A 24,544-nucleotide genomic window follows, 5' to 3' on the forward strand; every position below is an offset into this window, starting at 1 on the left:
GGACTGTGTACCTTTTGCTGCTCTGATTTGCTGTTCCCCTAGTGGTGCTGTTACCCTGCATCGTTCAGCTGCCATAGTCCTGGTCACTGCCCTGGGAGTGGTACTTGGTCTTCCGCTTTGTGGCGGGTGCTTAGTAAAGCCCCTCCCTCCAAAGGGTAACCCTGTGGTCCAGTGGGTTCACTACCCCAGCTTGCCGCAGTACCACCTTCACCCGGCGGTGAGTGCATGACAGACATTTCTGGTTTTAATATCCCGAATAGACAAGGTATAAACAAACTGCAGCACTGTTCCAAATAGATGTTGAAAATAGATAAGTTTCATGGGATATGGCTATGCATAGAGACACAGAAATTATGGAAGAAGTTGCAGGAACTCATTGCGACTATATGGGGAGTACAGCTAGATATGATATTATGGCTTTTTCATTATAAAGATATGGGGGAGGAGAGTGAAGAAGGGTCACATGAGACCAACAAACCAAAATTATTTCATAGCATAGCCATGATAAGCAAGAAGAGCATCCTACGCAAATGGTTAGAGGGGACTGCTCTATCCTTGGAAGAGGTGGTGGGCCAAATTAAATCTCTACTCAGGGTAGAAAAATTGGAAACAGAAAAAAACAAAGATATATTGATGGAGTTTTTTAAGAAATGGAGAAAATGTATTCTGAAACAATGCCCAAAAGTGAAATGAATGCTATAGTCTCTCCCTTCACATACACATACTCAGAATGGTATCTCTTGGAGGATATTAAAGGTACTCAGGGGAAATTGAAGGTTCATACCTAGAGGACATGTACAATTGTTTCATTATACATTGGGATATCTTGAATATAATATAGGGCAAAATGTGAGTGTTCTTTGCATATATAATTTACTGGTTGTTGAACAAATCCAATAGCGAGGGATGGACTCACAGTATTAAGAGGTCAGATGCCCTCAAAAGAGGAAAGTGTTCGATGTTTATGCTGTCCATACTTTCTTTTCTTTGCATTGTTTGAGTGTGTAATATGAAAATCTGTTTGTGTTTAAATAACTCAATTTCTAACACTGTCTTTGAGTTAATCAATATTTTATTTATTTTTTGCAACAGTTCACACATTCAGAAAATGATCATTCTCCTGGGTGAATTCTGTGATGTGTCACAAGACTAGATTTATCTGTGAAACATTTCTCACATTCTGAGCATGAGAAATGCTTCTCTCCTGAGTGAATTCTTTCATGTTTAACAAGATCAGATTTATTAATATAACATTTGCCACATTCTGAACATTTGAATGGTTTTTCCCCTGTGTGAATTTTTTGATGATTTCTAAGTTTGGTTTTAGTAATAAAACATTTCCCACATTCTGAACATAAATATGGTTTCTCCCCTGTATGAATTCTTTCATGTGTTACAAGATGTGATCTATTTGTAAAACATTTGTCACATTCTGAACATGAATATGGCTTCTCCCCCGTGTGGCTTCTCTCATGTAGAACAAGATGTGATTTATTTGTAAAACATTTCCCACATTCTAAACATGAATATGGTTTCTCCCCTGTGTGAATTCTATCATGTTTAACCAGATTTGATTTATCTACAAAACATTTTCCACATACTGAACATGAATATAGCTTCTCCCCTGTATGTCTTCTCTCATGTTGATCAAGGCCTGATTTGCGGGTAAAGCATTTCCCACAAAGTGAACATGTATACGGCTTCTCCCCTGTGTGAGTTCTTCTGTGTATAAAAAGATTTGAACTTTGTGTGAACTGTTTTCCACAATCACTGCATTGAAAGCTTTTACCACTTTTGCTACTTGTACTTGTGATAATCTGCGACTGGTCATGTAAAAATTCCATATGATTAATGTAATTATATGATAAATTTGTACAGTGGAGTCTTGGATGTATGCTGTTCAGGTCTTCTCCTGAAGAGTTCTCCATTAGATCTTCATCCTCAACTTTGCTATGTAGGGATAACACAATATTTTCCACAAGGTTCTTTCTGGGGTTTTCTATTAAGATTAAAAATTACAAATAATTATTTTATTTTTCCTAAAACAGTATACACTTTGACAACTACATGTACAGAGGTGGAAATGCATGTAGTTCTTAATGCCATTTATGAGCCAAACACAGAAGTAGATCAAGCAGTTAGGGAATTTAAAAATCTATTCTTTATATTTCCATGTTCCTTTAAAACATACTTCTGGGTTTGGTTAAAATAACTGCGGTAAAACTGCACGTGTGATTCCTCCTTTACACAGCTATATGTAAAAGTATATTAGTGTGTTGTATACAATCAGTGGTCACTTATTGCTGCTGCTTGACATTGAGTGCTGCTGCTCAGTTTATTTGTAATCAGAATGCCCTGCTCTTTCTCCTGTTCTGTAGTCCCGAGTTTACTTTAATTTAATGTATACGCAGCTATAGGATTACTCCGTCCTAGGTGCATTACTTTACATTTATCAACATTAAATCTCATTTGCTAAGTATCTGCTCATTCTGACAGCTTATCCAGATCGTTTTGTAATATTGTACTATCAAGGTCAGTTTTTAATATCCTACATAGTTTGGTGTCTTCAGCAAAGACTGACACTTTACTATCAATCCCATCCACAAGGTCATTAAAAAAGAGATTAAAAAGAATCGGTCCTAACACAGATCCCTGTGGCACGCCACTGCTGACTACAGCCCAATTAGAGAATGTACCATTTATGACGACTCTTTTTCTTTTCCTATCTTTTAGCCAATTCCTTATCCATTTGCTTATAGTTTTCCCTGGTCCCGGCTTCTGGAGCTTCATTACAAGACTGTTATGTGGCACAGTATCAAATGCCATTGCAAAGTCCAAATAAATCTCATTACCAATACCCAGATTTGCACTTCCCTCCTCATAGAAACCCAACATGTTGGTTAGACATGACTTATCTTTCATGAATCCATGCTAGTTATCAGTTATTTTCTGTAATATATTGTTGCATGTCATGTCTTAAAATGCTCTAAAAAACTGCACACTACTGATGTCAAACTTATTGGACAGTAATTGCCTGGATCCACCTTCTTACCCTTCTTAAAAATTGGTACCACATCATCCATTCTCCAATCCTGAGGCACCAACCCTGTTACAAGCGAGTCTGAAGGCCACTTTACACACAGCGACATCACTAGCGATGTTGCTGCCGATCGCACCTGCCCCGTCGTTTGTGCGTCACGGACAAATCGCTGCCCGTTGCGCACAATATCGTTAGTCCCCGTCACACATACTTACCTGCCTAGCGACATCGCTATGGCCGGCGAACTGCCTCCTTTCTAAGGGGGCGGTTCGTTCGGCGTCACTAAGCGGCCGCCCAATAGAAGCAGAGGGGCAGAGATGAGCGGGCCGAACATCCCGCCCACCTCCTTCCTTCCTCATTGCGGGAGGCCGCAGGTAGGGTGATGTTCCTCGTTCCTGCGGTGTCACACGTAGCGATGTGTGCTACCGCAGGAACGACGAACAACCTGCGTTCTGCAACAGCAGCGATAATTGGGAAAGGAACGGCAAGTCAACGATTAACGATTAGGTAAGTAATTTTGATTGTTAACGGTCGTTCGTGCGTTTCACACTGAACTACGTCGCTAACGAGGCCGGATGTGCGTCACGAATTCCATGACCTCAACGACATCTCGTTAGCAATGTTGTTGCGTGTAAAGCGGCCTTTAGAAGATGAGATTCAGCGGTCAGTCAATTACTGAACTCAATTCCCTAAATATTCGTGGATGAATGCCATCTGGCCCAGGGGATTTGTCAATGTGTAATTTACTCAGATGCAGGTGTACTTCCTCTTGTGTTAAATTAGTTATATTGGGAGAACTTTTGATTTTTGCCTTGTTGAATGATCCCTGGAACAGTCCGTTTCTTGGTGAACACTGATGAAAAGTGCCTGTTTAATATTTTAGCTTTTCCTTTGTCCTCTATAATTATCCTGTTATAATCTTTTATTGGGTCGATGCCATCCTTTTGTTTTCTCCTTTTGATATATTTATAAAAAAACTTGGGGGTATATTTTAATGTCTTTGGTAGAGATGAATGGACTTGCAGATAACCGGGACCAGCGGGTCCCTGCTAAATTTTTTTTAAAAATCCGGTTCCGGTCCAGAATCCAATGCTCATATATGTATATAGTGACCAGAATCCAGCGATTAAAAATTGTGGTGGAAGTGATGGCGGGATAGCACGCGCAGTGTACTCACCAATGTTCCGTCATGGCTGTATACTCCTAGGTCAACGCATTCACTTCCGGAGCCGATAATTGAATATGCATTGCTTTTACCGCCCAGCGGCGCCTGTGATTGGTTGCAGACTGAGGCTCCCTACATTGAGTGACAGCGTGTCTGATGCTTCCACTCACAGGCGCTGTGTGCATCTATGGCATGCAAAATAAATAAAACATTTGGAGTAGGGTCCCCTATATTATGGTACCCAGTACAGATAAATCAATACAAAAATTCTCAAGCTGAAGCAAGACATAATAGCAAATGGTGTGCCATGTAAGGCTAAACCATTGCTGTGCACTACACAGGAAATCGTGACAAAACAAGAGAGTATTGCGTGCAACATAACATGATTTTATTATACAAAAGTAGATCACAAACAGAACAATCAATAAAACGCTGTGTATGAAAATCAAACATGAAGGGGAATGTGACAGAATATAGGGTTAGGGTAGTGCTGTGATGTGTTGTGGTCGGATTATTACCAACTTTTCCACCCACACTGTTTTTAACTTTGTGCACCCAGCACCTTGGATTAACTCCTTAATAAATCTTTGTACATTGCCTTGGTGAAAGTATTCGGCTCCCTTGAATTTTTCAACCTTTTCCCACATTTCAGGCTTCAAATATAAAAATAGTAATGTTATGGTGAAGAATCAACAAGCGGGACACAATTGTGAAGCTGAAGGAAATTTATTGCTTATTTTAAACTTTTTTTAAAAAAATAAGTAACTGAAAAGTGTAAAATAGTGAGTTTATGGAGATTTGATTCATAAACTTGAATACATACATTCATATAATGTGTGTATTTCGCCCATCCCTTTAAGAGAGCCTGTGAGTTGAAATCTCTAACCAAAGGTTTGACATGGTAGAACCAAGCCATCTGCCATTGTTCATCAAGTAGCTGACAACGTAGTGCTATATTCTAACTGGAATTTGTGCAAAGATCTGAAATTAGCATTGAGAATCTTCTTACTGTTACACTAAGGTCAAAGGTCAGCGAGCTTCAAAAGGGTCTATATATTTTACATTCTATGGTAAAGTGGTTTAGTTTTACAAGTCTCCACTGCGCAGGACACTTATTCTGAAAATTATGAATCACGTGATATGACATAATGCTTAACTAAAAATGATAGTTAGTTGTTGTAAGACCATGTAAAGAGATGAGGAGAATCAGGGGGTGGGGTTTGAATTATAAAAGCAGACCACACTTCAAAGAACACTCACTCAGAAGAAGAATGGGAGCATTCTCACCAGACGATCCAGAGAGGGACGGCTTATCACAACATCACAGCTATGTAAGATAAATGAACTCTTTTTCTCTACATATCTATTTCTCTTCACTAACTAAAGACAAGAAGTTACTTTTCTGTAATGACTAACTTCTACTGAATAAATCCACATATGTTTTTGCACCTATTTTGCTCCAATCATTAATATACTGGCTTAGCATATGTCACGTCAACCGTATTTTTAACATATTTGGCGAGCATCAGCCTGAATGATTGAGAGGCACAGCTGTTTTCTGTGCGGGGTGATTTTTTTCACACTGCCTTTTCTTCCTGTGGGACTTTTTTTCTTACGTCATTCCCTGCCTTTTGTCCGAGAAGGGGGGTCAGTGGAGTAAAATCTCTGTCCAAAGACTGCAGGCAAAGACGATACACTGTGTCTACATCACAGAACCTTGAAGAGGTTTAACGTGACAAGCTGCACGGAGGTCGTATGTGTCAAGCCTTGACGGACATCTGAGGACTTCCAATCCAGGACGATCGACCCATAGACGATTGGAGCCATTCCAGGACAACGCATCACATATTGGTGAGATATGGATTTCATTCATGATTATTCTAGACAAAGTCATGTGGAGTATTTATTTGACCATACACATAGTGACGCACAGTTATGGTCAAATCTGTACCAGCAAAGTGAAATTGAGAATGCTAAGTTAGATAAGAAGTTTTTTACTGTGAAACGATTACAGAAAAAGATACAGAATGTATTGGGTATGGTATACACTTACAACTCCATGGTGGGTGGGGCACAGCCATATGCGCACACCATCTGCATGGTGACAGATACACCCAATACAACAGATACACCCAATACAACAGATACACACATCACAGATGCAGAAACAACAGATTGTCCAAATTGTTCAATATTAGCAGAACATATCGAACATCTGGAAGATCAGTTGGAAACAAGAGCAGATTTAATATCAAAATTACGGAAAGATATTAAATATGTATCTGTTATTACAAGACAGAACAAGACAGATGCTTCCGCATCACCTGCCTCAGGTTCCGACATACCGGAACGGCTGGATACAGCTGAGGACGAGAGTCTAAATGAGGAGGGACTGCAAAAAAAGAAGTTACATGATAAGGCAGCCCGTCTTAACATTAAAATCCATGACCAATTAATGAAAATCATTAAAGACATACCCAAATATGATGATAAAATGGACGCCTTTCATAATGCGGACATTTTTGAGTCACATTCGGATAAATATAATCTGACGAATGAACAGAGAAACAAGATATTCAGGGTATGGCTTCCCTCCCACATGGCAAAAAGGTTACAAGCAACACCTAGGCCAAACGAACACGATGACCTGATTCATGACACAAAGGAAGATAGGCTGAGACAGTTAATTCTTTTTACCACAGGAGAGTCTACCCCAACAGTCGAATTGTTAGAAAACCTTAAGACACACATACAGGAGGATCCATACATATTCTTAGTGAAATTCGAACAAGGATATCGTTTGATAATGGAAATCGGACCTGATCAAGAACCGACTTCCATGGTCAAGGCCTTTGTTAAAAAGTTTAAATATTTGGACCCTGCTTCATTCGAAATTGCTTCTAGGATGCACAATTTACAAGAGGCCACGTCATTTATTGATAGAATACGTAGACGAATGAAGCAAAATCAGGTAAAGTCAAAAATAGCTATGATAGAGGGGACCACTGACACATTAGTATCCCAGGAAAAACAAACCAAAAACAAAAGACCGGTGTTGAATTCTAAAAACAAGAATTCGGGGGGTGGGTAACAGAAAGAGCAATATACACTGCTTTTTCTGTGGCCTACCCGGACATCTGAAGTGGGAATGCAAGAAATTCCTAAGGGCGGGAGCTGAGGAAAGGCTGGGTAAAGAAAATGGACTGATGCCAAACACATCCAGTGCACCTCCCCCATCTTCAGCACCTCCACCTTCATACACGCCCACTCATACTGACAACAGAAATAACTAGTCACCATATGCACCTCTGACCAGACAAATAAGGGAAATGACCATACAGGGATTGGATGGAAGGAGCAAGACACCTGCTGCTCTTCTCCCTTCTCCATCCTCCTGACTAGCAAAGCCGGTGCCCAGGCTTCATCCACTGGAATTTGTCACTCGAGTTTCAATGGATAGCTGTGGTCGACCATTTTTAAAGGTAAATCTTGAAGGTCAGGAAGTAACAGTTCTCCTTGATACAGGTGCGCAATTGAGTGTCACAAATGTTGATTTACATTTAAAGCCAGATTCCCCTGTATGTACAATTGTTGGTTTCAGTGGTAAAAATGGAACAAAGGTGACATTAGCGCAGGATGTTTCTTTGGAAATACCTGGTTTTTTGAAAACGAAAATGGATATCTGGTGTTGTCAGGATACTGAGAATATAATTGACACTGATTTTATGGAAAAGCATGCCTGGATTATTGATTTGGGTAACAAAACAGTTTGGAAAGACTCTAATGGTTGTAAGGCGGTACTTTTTGATCCAATTGAATATAGTCATGTCGGGACCATTTGTTTGACCGATGTAGTGTCAGCAGATCATTTGTGGCCTGAAACTGGTGGTGATGAAGTATTGACTGAGATAGTACAGCGGTTTCCTTCTTTATGGGCTCAGTACAGGAATGAGGTTGGAACCATGAAGGATGTTGTTGTTAAAATTGAAGGCCGAGATCCGCCTCCACAGCGTCAGTATAAGTTGCCTCCGGAGTCAGTTGCTCCGATGTCTAAAATTATTCAGGAATTGTTGGCTCAAGGTGTGATACGTAAGGCAAATTCTGTTTGTAACAATCCATTGTGGTGTGTTCTGAAAAGCGATGGTAGCTATCGGATGTTATTGGACTTGAGGATGTTCAATAAGTTTACTCCCAATGTTGCACCGATTGTAGCTGATACACATGACATGATGTCGAGATTGAATGCAAAGTATTTCTCCGTATTGGATATCAGTAATGGTTTCTTCAGTATACCGATTGAGAAAAGTTGTCAATATAGGCTTGCATTTAACCACCTGGATCAACAATTTGTATGTTGTCGTCTTCCTCAAGGGGCTAGTATGTCGCCAAGCATTTTTCATCAGGCGCTAGCAAACGTTTTGTCGAAATTTTCTCGTCCGGAATGTTTATTGCAATATGTGGACGATAACTTGTTGAGTACAGAGGACAAGGAGTTGCACGTGGCTCTACTTGCAGAATTGTTTGAGCTGCTGCATGATGCAGGTTTAAAACTGAATACCAAAAAGGTCAAGCTGATGCAGACTGAGGTCAGGTTTTTAGGAGTTCTGCTAAGTCCAGGTGCACGGCGACCCCTACAGGACAGAATTGAGGCAATCGCATCCCTTCCAATTCCAACATCACACAAGGCACTAAGACATTTTTTAGGACTTGTAAATTACTCAAGGGATTTCATTGAAAATTTTGCTGACAAAGCCAGACCTTTGTATGATCTTTTAAAAGGTGATAATGATGATTATTTTGGTCCCTGGGGTGTCGAACAGGAAAAAGCCTTCACACAATTGAAACATGATCTACAACACGCACCTGCGTTAAGTATGGTGGAACAGAACGCACCTTTTGCGCTTCAAGCACACACTTCAGAGACAAGCATCTCTGTGGTTTTGCTGCAGCTGCAAGGGGGGGAATGGAGAATCTTGGGTTACTTCTCTAAGCTTCTCTCACCTGTTGAGAGGGGGTTTGAGGTGTGCGCAAGACACCTGGTGGGAGTGTATTTTGCAATAAAAATCACTCAACACATCATCAGGTTCCAAAAGGTTATTCTCCAAACGCCACATTCCACACTGAAACTTCTCTTTGAGAAAAACAGCCCAGGTGTGTCACATCAGAGATTTGCCCATTGGTTGCTCTCATTGTCTCCAAATCAAATTGAGGTAGATTATAAGGCCAAATATGTTCTTCCTCAATTGATGCAGTATGAAGGACAAACCCATGATTGCCTACAAACGTTCCATGAACCAAGTCCATCTCTCTTCAGACGACAGTCGGAAGACGCAGATGAACCTGTGTTTGTAGACGGTTCTAGATTTTTTCTGGAAGGACACTATCACACAGGATATGGAATTTTCTATTCCAAGCGAGGACAAGTGGTAAAACACAAGTTACCGAGTCATTTGTCAGCTCAAAGGGCAGAGATAGAAGCGGTAAGAATGGTCCTACAGCTGAATGAAGCTGATGATCAAACTCCAATGGTAATCTACAGTGATAGCTCCTATGTTGTCAGATCCCTAACTGATTATCTGCCTGTTTGGGAAAGGAGAGGCTATGTAGATTCCTCCAACAAGGCCTTGGTGCACAGCGATACTCTAAAATTAATTTTTGAGATGGCATCTAGGGCCCCAAATAGATTTGGTATAGTAAAAGTCGCTGCACATAAAAGATCTGATGATGAGTTATCTGTAGGAAATGCAACCGCAGATGCTCTAGCCAAAGAAGCTGCCCAGACAGGAGAGGAAGTGTTTGACTCTGAACCTTCTGAGATTTCAGGGGTTCAAAGAGCAGACACGTACATACCTTCATTTGCAGAAGAACAGAGAAAAGATCCTTCTCTTGTTACTTCTCAGGATGATCCAAAGCCTCCTTTTATCTGTGAAAATGGGGTTTTGTGTCACGATTCAAATGGAGAATTGCGTCCCGTTGTACCAAAACATCTACAGGTAGAATTCACTCGATACAACCATGAGAGTTTAGGTCACTTGGGTCAACAGAAATTGTTAGTCATTCTCAAGGAGAAATTTTATTGGGAAAAAATGGACGAAACAGTTCAAAGTGTTGTACTATCATGTCTCATTTGTGCCCAAATAAATCCAAGACCTAAAGGACAGAAGCCACCACTTCTACGAATCGCACCTGCAGATGGTCCATGGTCTACACTGCAAATAGACTATATTGGTCCTTTACCCTCAGGTAAACATGGTCTCAGGTATGCATTGATTGTGGTAGATGTGTTCTCAAAATGGGTAGAAATATTACCTGTTAGGAAAGATGATGCTTTGTCCACAGCAAGGGAATTGGTACAACATGTCTTTTGCACTTGGGGGATCCCAAGAATGATTACCTCCGATCGAGGTAGCCATTTCACAGGTAAAATCATGCAAACTGCTTGTGCTATTCTAGGGGCACGACAGCAATTTCATGTCCCCTATCATCCACAATCTGCGGGAATTGTGGAAAGAATGAATAGAACAATCAAATCCAGAATTGCAAAGATGCTTTTGGACAAAGGTAACACTTGGGTTGACAAGGTACCCTTCATACTCATGAGTATAAGAGGTTCAATCTCTTCTACAACTCAATTCACTCCGTTTGAGTTGATGACGAGAAGAAAAATGCCATTGTGGTTTCCACATGAGCCATTTTTATCCACTCCACAAAAAGATGCTATCTCAAGGTCCCAATGGTTGAGATCGCTACAGGAGAACCTGAAAGCGATTCTGCCATATGCGGCATCGAGAATGCAGAAAATGGAGCCACCCAATGAGTCCAAATTCAAGAAAGGTGCTCTAGTGATGATCAAAACCTTTCGCAAGAGTGGTCCATGGGAGTGTAATTGGGAAGGTCCATTTGAAGTCCTTGAGACTATGGGACAAGTCATGATTCTCGTGCACCGAGCATCAAATGTGGTAAAAAAGACCCGAAAAACACAAAAAGTGTGGGTTCATATTGATCAGTGCAAAATATTTGTAGCAAAATAATGATACTGCATTTCTTTCCAGGAAGAAATGGATTCCTATACGAACTGGAATAAGGAACCTACAGACTTTGAAGGAAAGATGACATCAAGCCTTCTGAAAAAAGAACATTTTCCCAAGCTCAAGACAAGCTTCTATGTGATGGGAACTACTTTCCTGCTACTTTGCTTTATTTCCGTCATTGTCTACATGTTACATCAAGGAACAATCGCCAATGATGTGAATGAGAGGACTAGAGAGATTCAACATTCACGAAGACCGAGAGGATCAGAGACACTGAACTTCCTGACAGAGAACATCACGGATGATTCTGTGGAGATAACAGGGAATATCTGCATGGGATATGGAACAAAATGTTGCATTGAATTATATTTCGTACACGACACAGACATAATATTACATGCTATTGCAGGACCTAAAACTAGATTCACACAATTACAAGGAGAATATGTACACAATAATAAAACGGGTACGTGGGAATGTTCTCCTACAGATGTACTATACTGGAACATAGAGATCAGAGGTGATGAACCTGCTGTATGGTTCGGTGATATTACAAATTACATGATTGCTAGGGGAAAGTTTGGAAGATCCAAAACAGAAATTTTGTTAAAAACTCAGGTTTTTGGGAAAATTCTGGATCCTTCTTTACTCTCCATTACAGAAGGAGATAAAGATTGGGTCAAAACATGGAATTTCCAGATAACACGGGAACCTGTACAAGTTTAGGTATCTGTAGTGTTTACCGTTACTAACACTATAGTTCCGGAAATAAGGGTTTCACCACAGACAATACATAGCAAAGAAAATACATTTCCTATAATGTTAAAATGTAACACAAGATTGAAATTGCCTTCTGAGTCTCTGATGACATGGACCAAGAATTCATCATTTTTGGGAAGTTTTTTAAACAGTCCAACTAATGTCATTCACAGAGGTCAGATTGGTAATATCAGATGGATGGATGATAATTTCATTTTTTCCATAGAAAATCCATCTTCCAGGGACTCTGGAATTTACCAGTGTTGCGTTGAAACAAAGACACATTACAGACATTGTAAAGACGTTAGTGTGAATATTTGGTCAGTAACAGATAATGCATGCACAAACACAAGATTCATGCCATCTACTCCTTTTCAACTTAATCAATTTCAGTCCAAGTCCTTATTAAGGGATGGAGAATTTATGACAATGGTATGGACTTTTAATATGTCTCATTGGAAGATCTCTACCAGGTTTCCTCAGTGTCAATCACATCTCATAAACATGGAGATGGGGATAGAACAATGGTTTGGGAGAAGAACAACTCAGACTAGGAGTAAGAGAGGAGTGTTAGAAGGAATTCTGGGAGGAATTGGGACAGTGGGAAGTCTGACTAATGCCATGAATATACAGACACTTAAGTCAGATTTGGATAATATTGGTTTTATTGGAGGAAAAGGTGTAAAGATTCAGAAGAGTTTGAATCAACTTCTTGAAAAGATGGTTATGAATACAGCTGCTGTACTAGGGTCTTCCGTGTCACATCTACAGGATGCTACATTAGCTCTTGTGGAAAGCACACACGAAACACAAGTAGCTAAAGCGTGCCTGGAGATACAGGTAGAGTATTCCTCTAATCTGAAGTTGATTGCTCAAGCTTTACAGAGTGGAATTATTCCACTGGGAATACTGCGAAATTTACCTGTAGAGTACGATTTTGCATTGAATCATACGGATTTGTGTGTAAATAAGTGGTTAGGATGTGAACGAAACATTTGTGTTGGCACATCGCTAATCCCAGTGATCGGAAGAGAAGGGACTATTGTTCCTGTTACAGTTTTGGGTATACCTGTGAGTAAAACACAACAAGTGTTCTATCAACTGCAGTACACAGATTTTGCATTTGATGGAGTGAACACTGAACAAGTAGACATTTCTTCATGTTTACATTTTGTTTCTAAGGTGATGTGTCTACCTGGACAGGATAAGGTGATCTATCATTCATGTTTTCATAATCATTCCTCTTGTCATGCGAGAATAGAGACTGTACAGACACTACATGATCTGGTGACTCCAGTAAGTCCAAATAAGATTTGTTTCCAGGTCATGTCTGAGACAGAAATGGTTTCTGTTTTATATTCTACTTGTGTGCATAAGGAAAACCTACCTATGGGTTTGTATTGTATAGAAGGAAATGTGAGATCTCTTTCAAAGAAGGAAGTAAGTTTTAATATCACTTCTATAGGAAAGAGAAACTTAACGGCATTTCCCATACAATTCAATTTATCACAAATAAATGATTTTCCTTGGGATATGTGGACAAGTGAAATAAAGAAAGATAAGGGTTTGTTAGATTTATTAACGAAACAGTTAAAGGAAGCAGAAATTATATTCAGGCATGAACAAGGTGAATTAAGTGATATTGAACACGAATGGAATGGAATGTCAGGTAGAACTTGGTGGAAAAGTTTTGGGAAATCGGTACATTCCTGGTCTCAGTCATCATTTCAGTCAGCGGTTGGAAATGTTTTATTTAATCCCATCATAATCATATTTTTATTAGTTTTGATGTGTATTATTTATCAAGTTTTTGTGATGTGTAGAATTCAGAAGATATATAAGAATATAAAAATAGAAATGAAAAAGGAAGATAACATTCTTAGAGGAATGTTAAATCGCAAGATGACTTTTTGACAGAAAGTTTTAGATTGGTTTATCAAGTCAGATATTGGTCTAGAATTTTCAACTAGAATGTATGTGATACGAATGATGATGAATGAGTTAGGGTTTCCCGGGGATTCATCAAATCTTCAAAAAGGGGGGACTGTAAAATAGTGAGTTTATGGAGATTTGATTCATAAACTTGAATACATACATTCATATAATGTGTGTATTTCGCCCATCCCTTTAAGAGAGCCTGTGAGTTGAAATCTCTAACCAAAGATTTGACATGGTAGAACCAAGCCATCTGACATTGTTCATCAAGTAGCTGACAATGTAGTGCTATATTCTAACTGGAATTTGTGCAAAGATCTGAAATTAGCATTGAGAATCTTCTTACTGTTACACTAAGGTCAAAGGTCAGCGAGCTTCGAAAGGGTCTATATATTTTACATTCTATGGTAAAGTGGTTTAGTCTTACAAGTCTCCACTGCGCAGGACACTTATTCTGCAAATTATGAATCACGTGATATGACATAATGCTTAACTAAAAATGATAGTTAGTTCTTGTAAGACCATGTAAAGAGATGAGGAGAATCAGGGGGTGGGGTTTGAATTATAAAAGCAGACCACACTTCAAAGAACACTCACTCAGAAGAAGAATGGGAGCATTCTCACCAGACGATCCAGAGAGGGACGGCTTATCACAACATCACAGCTATGTAAGATAAATGAACTCTTTTTCTCTACTTATCTATTTCTCTTCACTAACTAAAGACAAGAAGTTACTTTTCTGTAATGACTTTAACTTCTACTGAATAAATCCACATATGTTTTTGCACCTATTTTGCTCCAATCATTAATATACTGGCTTAGCATATGTCACGTCAACCGTATTTTTAACAAAAAGTAGGGCGTGCAATATTATTCATCCCATTTACTTTCAGTGCAGCAAAGTCACTCCAGAAGTTGATTGAGGATCTCTGAATGATCCAATGTTGTCCTAAATGACTGATGATGATAAATATAAGCCCCTGTGTGTAATCAAGTCTCCATATAAATGCCCCTGCTCTGTGATAGTCTCACTATTCTGTTTAAAGCACAGAGAGCATCATGAAGACCAAGGAACAAATCAGGCAGGTACGTGATACTGTTGTGGAGAAGTTTAAAGCCGGATTCGGTTACAAAAAGATTTCCAAAACTTTAAACATCCCAAGGAGCACTGTGCAAGCGATCATATTGAAATGGAAGGAGTATCATACCACTGCAAATCTACCAAGACTCGGCTGCCCATCCAAACCTTCATCTCACACAAGGAGAATACTGATAAGAGATGCAGCCAAGAGGCCCATGATCACTCTGGATGAGATCTACAGCCGAGGTGGGAAGAGTCTGTCCATAGAACAACAATCAGTCGCACACTGCACAAATCTGGCCTTTATGGAAGAATGGCAAGGAGAAAGCCATTTCTCAATGATATCCATAAAAAGTGTGGTTTAAAGTTTGCTACAAGCCACCTGGGAGACACCAAACATGCAGAAGAAGATGCTCTGGTCAGATGAAACCAAAATCTAACTATTTGGGCACAATGCCAAACGATATGTTTGGCGTAAAAGCAACACAGCTCATCACCCTGAACACACCATACCCACTGTCAAACATGGTGGTGGTAGCATCATGGATTGGGCCTGCTTTTCTTCAGCAGGGACAGGGAAGATAGTTAAAATTGATTGGAAGATGGATGGAGCCAAATACAGGACCATTCTTGAAGAAAACCTGTTGGAATCTGCAAAAGACCTGAAACTGGGACAGAGATTTGTCTTCCAGCAAGACAATGATCCCAAACCAAACATAAAGCAAAATCTACAATGGAATGGTTCACAAATAAACGTATCCAGGTGTTAGAATGGCCAAGTCAAAGTCCAGACCTGAATCAAATTGAAAATCTGTGGAAAGAGCTGAAAACTGCGGTTCACAAATGCCTCCATCCAACCTCACTCAGCTCGAGCTAAGAAAAATCGGCAAGAATTTCAGTCTCTCGATGTGCAAGACTGATAGACACATACCCCAAGTGACTTGTGCTGTAATCGCAGCAAAAGGGGGAGCTACAAAGTATTAACTTAAAGGGGATAAATAATATTGCACGCCCCAATTTTCAGTTATTTTTTTTTTTAAAGTTTAAAATAAGCAATACATTTCGTTCAACTTCACAATTGTGTCCACTTGTTGATTCTTCACCATAACATTAACACCCCTGTGAGATCATTGTGTCTAGTAATTATTACACCCCATGATATCACTGTGTATAGTTATTATTACACCCCATGATATCACTGTGTATAGTCATTATTACACCTCTGTGATATCACTGTGTATAGTCATTATTACACCTCTGTGATATCACTATGTATAGTCATTATTACACCCCTATGGGGAGATAAGGTATGCACACCAGTGACTATGTAAGGGGAATACATGAAATAGCAGAAACTGCTGTGTGAATACTGACTTGAAAAATCCAATAGCTATATGTAAGAGTGAAAATGTGAAAAATGGAATCTGCATTACTGCCATGAACATATGAATCAAGAGAAATTTAGCTACTGAATTGATCAATGCAATAGAGCCCCAACACTACGCCAAAGTATTTCTCTACGTTGGGGTCCCTAGCTTGTGTGTGTCCTCTCATGCAGTTAAAAAACTTACCGTGTATGGGAAGCTGAGACCCAGGCTATTTATGCATATGATATGGATTGGCAATAGGTGTGTATGGGGAGGGTTCACAAACGAAAAAATACTAACAAATAGGAATAACGTTTGGAACACCATTCTAAGTCCGAACTGGGTGCAAAAACCTAAAAAAACATCACTATGGGGAGATAAGGTATGCACACCAGTGACTATGTAAGGGGAATACATGAAATAGCAGAAACTGCTGTGTGAATACTGACTTGAAAAATCCAATAGCCATTATATAAGAGTGAAAATGTGAAAAATGGAATCTGCATTACTGCCATGCTTATCTCCCCATAGTGATGTTTTTTTTAGGTATAACCACACCTATTGCCAATCCATATCATATGCATAAATAGCCTGGGTCTCAGCTTCCCATACACGGTAAGTTTTTTAACTGCATGAGAGGACACACACAAGCTAGGGACCCCAACGTAGAGAAATACTTTGGCGTAGTGTTGGGGCTCTATTGCATTGAACAATTCAGTAGCTAAATTTCTCTTGATTCATATGTTCATGGCAGTAATGCAGATTCCATTTTTCACATTTTCACTCTTACATATAGCTATTGGATTTTTCAAGTCAGTATTCACACAGCAGTTTCTGCTATTTCATGTATTCCCCTTACATAGTCACTGGTGTGCATACCTTATCTCCCCATAGTGATGTTTTTTTAGGTTTTTGCACCCAGTTCGGACTTAGAATGGTGTTCCAAACGTTATTCCTATTTATTATTACACCCCTGTGATATAATTGTGTATATTCATTATTACACCCTGTGATATCACTGTGTATAGTCATTATTACACCTCTGTGATATCACTGTGTATAGTCATTATTACACCCCTGTGATATCACTGTGTATAGACATTATTACACCACTGTGATATCACTGTGTATAGTCATTATTACTCCCCTGTGATATCACTATGTATAGTCATTATTACACCCCTGTAAAATCACTGTGTATAGTTATTATTACACCCCTGTGATATCACTGTGTATAGTCATAATTACACCCCTGTGATATCACTGTGTATAGTTATTATTACACCCCTGTGATATCACTGTGTATAGTCATTATTACACCCCTGTGATATTACTGTGTATAGTCATTATTACACCCCTGTGATATCACTTTTTGTTGTCTTTATTACACACCTGTAGTCTGTTCTTCAGGATTCTTCTCGATCATGTCACTCATACACAACTGATCAGCCATCATCTGCTCTTCTTCATCCTCCACTTTAATATCAGTCAGATCTTCGCCCTTATGTCACATATATAAAATACATTAAAACACAGGAAACACAAAAACAGAAGAAGCCCCATAACCACAGTGAGGCCGTACAGAGATGTGGTGTCAGATTCATTTACTTGGTGACTTGAATAGTCCTGAGAATATGGAGGAGCCAGACATCTCTCTAGACGATTTATTACCCCGAGTCCATCTGTAGGAGACACAAGAGATTGTTCCATGTGATGATGGGATTAGTATCTGGGTGACCCTCTAAAGCTGGTGTCACACTAAACGACAGCAACAACGACGTCGCTGTTACGTCACCATTTTCGGTGACGTAACAGCGACCTTGTAAGTCGCTGTTATGATCGCTGCTTAGCTGTCAAACACAGCAGAAGCAGCGATCATAAGGTCGCTGTGCTACATGTGCAGAGAGCAGGGAGCCGCGCTTAGCGCTGGCTCCTTGCTCTCCTGCAGCACACATCGGGTTAATTAACCCGATGTGTGCTGCAGCTACATGTCACAGTTCAGAGAGCAGGGAGCCGCGCTTAGCGCTGGCTCCTTGCTCTCCTGCAGCACACATCGGGTTAATTAACCCGATGTGTGCTGCAGCTACATGTCACAGTGCAGAGAGCAGGGAGCCGCGCGCACTGCTTAGCGCTGGCTCCTTGCTCTCCTTGCTACAGTATGCATCGGGTTAATTACCCGATGCGTACTGCAGCCACATGTCACAGTGCAGGAGCCGGCGCTGGCAGCAAGAGCGGAGGCTGGTAACCAGCGTAAACATCGGGTAACCAGGGAAAGGTCTTCCCTTGGTTACCCGATGTTTACGCTGGTTACAGCTTACCGCAGCTGCCAGTGCCGGCTCCTGATCGCTTCATTTCGTCGCTCTCTCGCTGTCACACACAGCGATGTGTGTGTCACAGCGGGAGAGTGACGACCAAAAAATGAAGCTGGACATTCAGCAACGACCGGCGACCTCACAGCAGGGGCCAGGTCGTTGCTGGATGTCACACACAGCGATAGCGACGGGACGTCGCTGCAACGTCACAGAAAATGGTGACGTAGCAGCGACGTCGTTGTCGTCGTCGTTATGTGTGACACCAGCTTAACAGACATGAACATCTCCCCTCCTTACACTGCTGCTCGGCCATAACATCCGTCTCCTCTTCTTCATCTAGCACCTCAACCTTAATATCAATCAGATCGTCAGCCTAAAAATACAAGAGAAATGAGCCATGAATCAATGATTTAGGGGCGTATGTGGGTGAGGCGATAGCGCCACCTACATGATGACTTTCCCGGACATTTTCCTGTGGGCTGCTGCGGGAACTGAGAGGAGATGGGCATCTGTCTAGGGGATTCCTCCTCCTGGCTCCATCTGTGGGAAACACAGAAGTGAGTATATGACCCCCGTATATCTATATTATATACCACACACGGTGATTACACGACTCCTGTATATCTATATACCACCAATGGTGATTACACGACCCCCGTATATCTATATACCACACACAGTGATTACAGGACCCCAGTATATCTATATACCACACACAGTGATTACACGACCCCGGTATATCTATATACCACACACAGTGATTACACGACCCCGGTATATCTATATACCACACACAGTGATTACACGACCCCGGTATATCTATATACCACACACAGTGATTACACGACCCCCCCCCCGTACATCTATTGTGAGACAGGGGATATAGCTCAGCTGGGATCTTTGCTTTGGTCCAAGCGAGTGGCTATGGATTCACAGATGACTGCCGTGTTTATTGTGTACACTTATCCTTCAGTGTTACACATGCAAAAACAGGAAAATAAACATCTAAGGCCGTCTGGCCACTAACTAACAAAAGAAGGCTAACTACAAAATAAACCTATGTAACAAACAAAACAGTATTCTCTTACTGTGTGGGTTCCTCAGCACAGCCAGTGGAGGTATGGAGTCTCAGCCCCAGCAGCCATGAGCCTGTCCTGCTCTCCTCAGCAGGCTCTCTGTACTGAATGCCTCCTGATTATTTCAGCTAATCCAGTGGGGAATCAAAACCCTGGATTGAATGTGGAGACGGGAGCAACCAGTCCCACTGCCATTCCTACTGATTGCTCCAGGAAAAACCGAGCCCAAAATTACAATGAAATAAACAGGCTTCAGTGACTAACTTATTGCTGAGCCAGATATAATGTTCCCAGCTTTTCCCAGCCCATTTGCATGGGCCAAACCGCTCCACAATCAATACATGGAGATATATGAAATGAACCGAGGGGAAACATACCTGTTCTCTAGTACTTCTCCCCTCGGCATCTCACATACTCCCCCCCTCTGTTCGAGCCCGTGGGGTCGGACACAATGACTTAGCAAGCAGTGCGTTCTAGACAACGCGTCTGCATTCCCATGCGCTGTGCCTGCTCTGTGCTCCACTGAAAATTTAAAATTTTGTAACGCCAAGAACCAGCGTGTCACCCGCGCATTGCCCTCTTTTGCCTGGGACATCCATGTCAGGGGTGAATGGTCCGTCACTAGCCTAAATCGGTGCCCTAGTAAATAATAGCGCAGGGTTTCCAGGGCCCACTTCACAGCTAAGGCTTTTCGCTCAACCACACTGTATTTTTGTTCTGCCTCCATAAGTTTTCTGCTTAGATAGCCCACTGGGTGTTCCTCGCCGTTCACTTCTTGTGAAAACACCGCGCCGAGGCCAACACCAGAGGCATCTGTTTGAACAATAAACTCTCGTGTAAAGTTTGGGGTAACCAACACTGGTTGGTCACATAAAGCCTTTTTCAACCTTTGAAAGGCATCCTCTGCTTCTGCGTTCCACTTTACTGAGACAGAGGTTGACCCCTTGGTAAGATTCGTGAGTGGGGCTGCGATGGTAGCAAAATTTTTGATGAACCGTCGATAATAACCAACGATCCCCAAAAAGGCTCTGACCTGTCTTTTGGTGACCGGTTGTGGCCAATTCTGAATGGCGTTTACTTTGTTTGCCTGAGGTTTTATAACTCCTCTACCAATGATGTATCCCAGATAGCGAGCTTCTTCCAACCCCAATGTACACTTCTTGGGATTGGCAGTCAACCCGGCAGCCCTTAGAGAGTCCAAGACAGCTTGCACCTTTGGCAAATGAGTTTCCCAGTTATCACTAAAGATAATATCGTCCAAATATGTGGATGCATACTGGATATGGGGCTTTAGGACAATATCCATTAGTTGTTGGAAGGTGGCTGGGGCTCCATGCAAACCAAATGGCATATCCCGGTACTGGAACAGTCCCTGTGGCATAACAAAGGCAGTTTTCTCTTTGGCAGAGTCAGTGAGGGGAATCTGCCAATAACCTTTTGTTAAGTCAATAGTGGATATGTATCTGGCTGAACCTAGTCTCTCTATAAGTTCATCAACTCTTGGCATGGGGTAGGCATCGAATTTCGATACCTCATTCAACTTGCGAAAATCATTACAGAACCGGATAGTCCCATCGGGCTTGGGCACCAGCACGATAGGACTAGCCCACTCACTCCAGGACTCCTCAATAACCCCGAGCGCCAGCATTTTCTCTACTTCCCGGGCAATGGCTTGTCTCCGAGCCTCAGGAATTCGATACGGTTTTAACCGTACACGTTTCTGAGGGTCGGTGACAATGTCATGTTTAATTAGGTTAGTACGGCCAGGTAGTTCTGAAAAAATATCTGCATTTCTCTGTACGAACTCCTTGGTTTCTTGTATTTGGGTCTTGGATAGCGTGTCTGCAATACCCACCTCTGGTGGTACTATCTGGGGGTCACTTACCTCAGATGTTGGTGCCACTCGAGGCCCACTATCAAGGGTAGTTTCCACTACCAGACTCTCTCTGTCCCGCCAGGACTTAAGCAAGTTTACGTGGTAGATTTGTTGGGGTTTTCACTTGTCTGGTTGGTGTACCTTATAATTCACTTCACCTATTCTTTCCAGCACCTCGTACGGCCCCTGCCATTTTGCAAGAAATTTATTTTCTACAGTAGGTACCAAGACTAAAGCGGGCTTTACACGCTGCGACATCGCTAATGCGGAGTCGTTGGGGTCACGGAATTTGTGACGCACATCCGGCCGCATTAGCGATGCCGTTGCGTGTGACACCGTTAAGCGATTTTGCATCGTTGCAAAAACGTGCAAAATCGCTAATCGGCGACACGGGGGTCCATTCTCAGAAATCGTTACTTCAGCAGTAACGAAGTTGTTCCTCGTTCCTGCGGCAGCACACATCGCTGCGTGTGACACCGCAGGAACGAGGAAGCTCCCCTTACCTGCCTCCCGGCTGCTATGCGGAAGGAAGCAGGTGGGCGGGATGTTACGTCCCGCTCATCTCCGCCCCTCCGCTGCTATTGGGCGGCGGTTCAGTGACGTTTCAGTGACGTCGCTGTGACATCGCACGGACCGCCCCCTTAGAAAGGAGGCGGTTCGCCGGTCACAGCGACGTCGCTTGACAGGTAAGTATGTGTGACGGCTCTGGGCGATGTTGTGCGGCACGGGCAGCGATATGCCCGTGTCGCGCAACAGATGGGGGCGGGTACCCACACTAGCGATATCGGGACAGATATCGCAGTGTGTAAAGTAGCCTTAACACTCGATCCCCGGGTTGAAAAACTCGTGTTATAGCCGCCCGGTTGTACACCCTGCTTTGGGCGCGTTGTGCGCGCTCCAAACATTCTTTGACTATTGGCATAACTGCCGCAATTCTGTCCTGTATAAGTGTTATATGTTCAACTACACTGCGGTAAGGAGTCACCTCTTGCTCCCAAGTCTCCTTGGCAATATCCAACAGGCCTCTGGGACACCGCCCATAGACCAATTCAAAAGGTGAAAAGCCCGTGGAGGATTGGGGTACCTCTCGTATGGCGAACAAGAGATATGGCAGGAGACTATCCCAATCCCTCCCGTCCTTATCCACTACCCTTTTCAACATCCCCTTTAGGGTTTTATTGAAGCGCTCGACCAGACCGTCCGTCTGAGGGTGATACACTGAGGTACGCAGGTGGGAGATTTTTAGTAATTTACATAGTTCTTTGAGAATACGAGACATAAAGGGGGTCCCCTGATCCGTAAGTATCTCTTTCGGAATGCCTGTGCGAGAAAACATGTTCAAAAGCGCCTTTGAAATTGCTTTTGCATTGGCATTCCGTAAGGGTACAGCCTCCGGATAATGGGTGGCGTAATCCAGTACCACCAAAATGTATTGATGATCCCTGGCAGATTTAACTAATGGACCGACTATATCCATTGCTATCCTCTCAAAGGGCACCTCTATTATTGGCAAGGGTACCAGGGGGCTTCTAAAATGTGTCATAGGCGCAGTCAACTGGCATGTAGGACAGGATTGACAGTACCGAGTTACATCTCCCATCAGACCCGGCCAAAAGAAACGTTGCAGAATACGGTCTTTTGTCTTTTCTCCCGCCAGGTGGCCCCCCAAGGGATGTTTATGTGCCAGGTCTAAAACCACCTGACGAAAGGATTTGGGTACCACTAGCTGTTCCACCACCACTCCTCGCATCTTGTCAATGTGGTATAGCATGCCCTCTTGCACTGCCACATGTGGAAACACATTTTGAGCTCCTGGGTACACTGGGTTTCCATCAGAGACCTTCACAGTTTCGCATGCCCTTGTTAAAGTTGGATCTTGGTGTTGAGCGGTCTCGAAATTATCACGGGCCACCTCAAGACCTGGCATCTCTATAACATCCTCTAGCGTGTCCGCCTAGCCTGCAAACACAGCCAGAGGAGAGTCTACAGATTCTGGCGCTACCCATGTGTTGGGTCCCCTATCATCTTGTTCCAGCGGCTCAGGGGCTAACCCCAGGGTATCGTTCACCAGTTTTTCTTCAACCGGGGTGTTCACGCCATTTTTAACGTTCCACAAGTCCCAGAATAAGGGAAAGTCTCTCCCCAGGATTACGCTATGCAACATAGTCTTTAAATCACCGCCTGATGTCTTTTGGCCCCCAAGGGCGTGGCAAGAGTTACCCAGGCTGTGGGGTAGTTTTTAGTATCGCCATGTATGCAACTAATGCCCACAGTTGAACCTGTTATTACTCCAGGGTCCACCAAGCTAGCATGTACTAAGGTTACTTGACTGCCAGAGTCTAAGATGGCATTCACACTATAGCCGTTGACCTCAATGCAACACACATGTTTTTCATTTCCTGTGAGCATCTCCGCAGCACGGACTGACTGTACGTATAATGACAGACGCCTTGTAGTGTTACAGTCTATAGGCTCTGTAGTTAATGGGCAGTTAGCAGCTACGTGGCCGAGCCCACGACATCGCCAACACTGTATGGGCCCTTGCCTTCCAGTTGGGGACCTCAGTCTGGGCCTGGTGACTTGCTGAGAAATTACACCACTAACATAGTCCTTTGTGGACCTGCTACCCCTAGTTGCGACATTCTCTTTTGGAAAAGGAGTAGTTTTAGCAGGACTTTTAGGCGATTTCCTAGAACCCCAGCAAGGTGAAAGCGTCCCCTGGAGTAGGCTTTCAGAAGCGCTGTAACGCTCGACCATATTCACCAACTGGTCGGCGCTAGTTGGGTCACCCTGTCCGACCCACCTCTGGATCTTAGCCGGTAAGGTTCGCAGGTACTTGTCTAGGACAACATGTTCCACCATCTGTGCGGGCGTCAAAGTTTCTGGTTGCAGCCATTTTTTT

The 24,544-nt window shown here is 42.3% G+C and overlaps 1 protein-coding gene across 4 annotated transcripts in view; it reads right to left on the bottom strand.

The window, feature by feature from the left end:
- Positions 1–1,090: 1,090 nt before the first annotated feature.
- LOC142292395 (gastrula zinc finger protein XlCGF66.1-like) overlaps positions 1,091–24,544 on the bottom strand; it is a 189,546-nt gene continuing 166,092 nt past the window's right edge. For 3 of the 4 annotated variants that reach the window (XM_075337742.1, XM_075337746.1, XM_075337743.1), the window contains 5 exons: positions 19,139–19,230; positions 18,988–19,063; positions 17,987–18,060; positions 17,771–17,879; positions 1,091–1,999 (listed from right to left, as the gene is read on the bottom strand). In XM_075337742.1, the coding sequence (XP_075193857.1) occupies positions 1,113–1,999; positions 17,771–17,879; positions 17,987–18,060; positions 18,988–19,063; positions 19,139–19,230 (1,238 nt within the window). In that variant the 3' untranslated portion in view covers positions 1,091–1,112. The remainder of the gene's footprint in view (positions 2,000–17,770; positions 17,880–17,986; positions 18,061–18,987; positions 19,064–19,138; positions 19,231–24,544) is intronic. The other variant, XM_075337744.1, reaches the window with a different exon arrangement.

Source organism: Anomaloglossus baeobatrachus, chromosome 2 (assembly GCF_048569485.1).
Source record: "Anomaloglossus baeobatrachus isolate aAnoBae1 chromosome 2, aAnoBae1.hap1, whole genome shotgun sequence".
Taxonomy (NCBI): Eukaryota; Metazoa; Chordata; class Amphibia; order Anura; family Aromobatidae; genus Anomaloglossus; species Anomaloglossus baeobatrachus.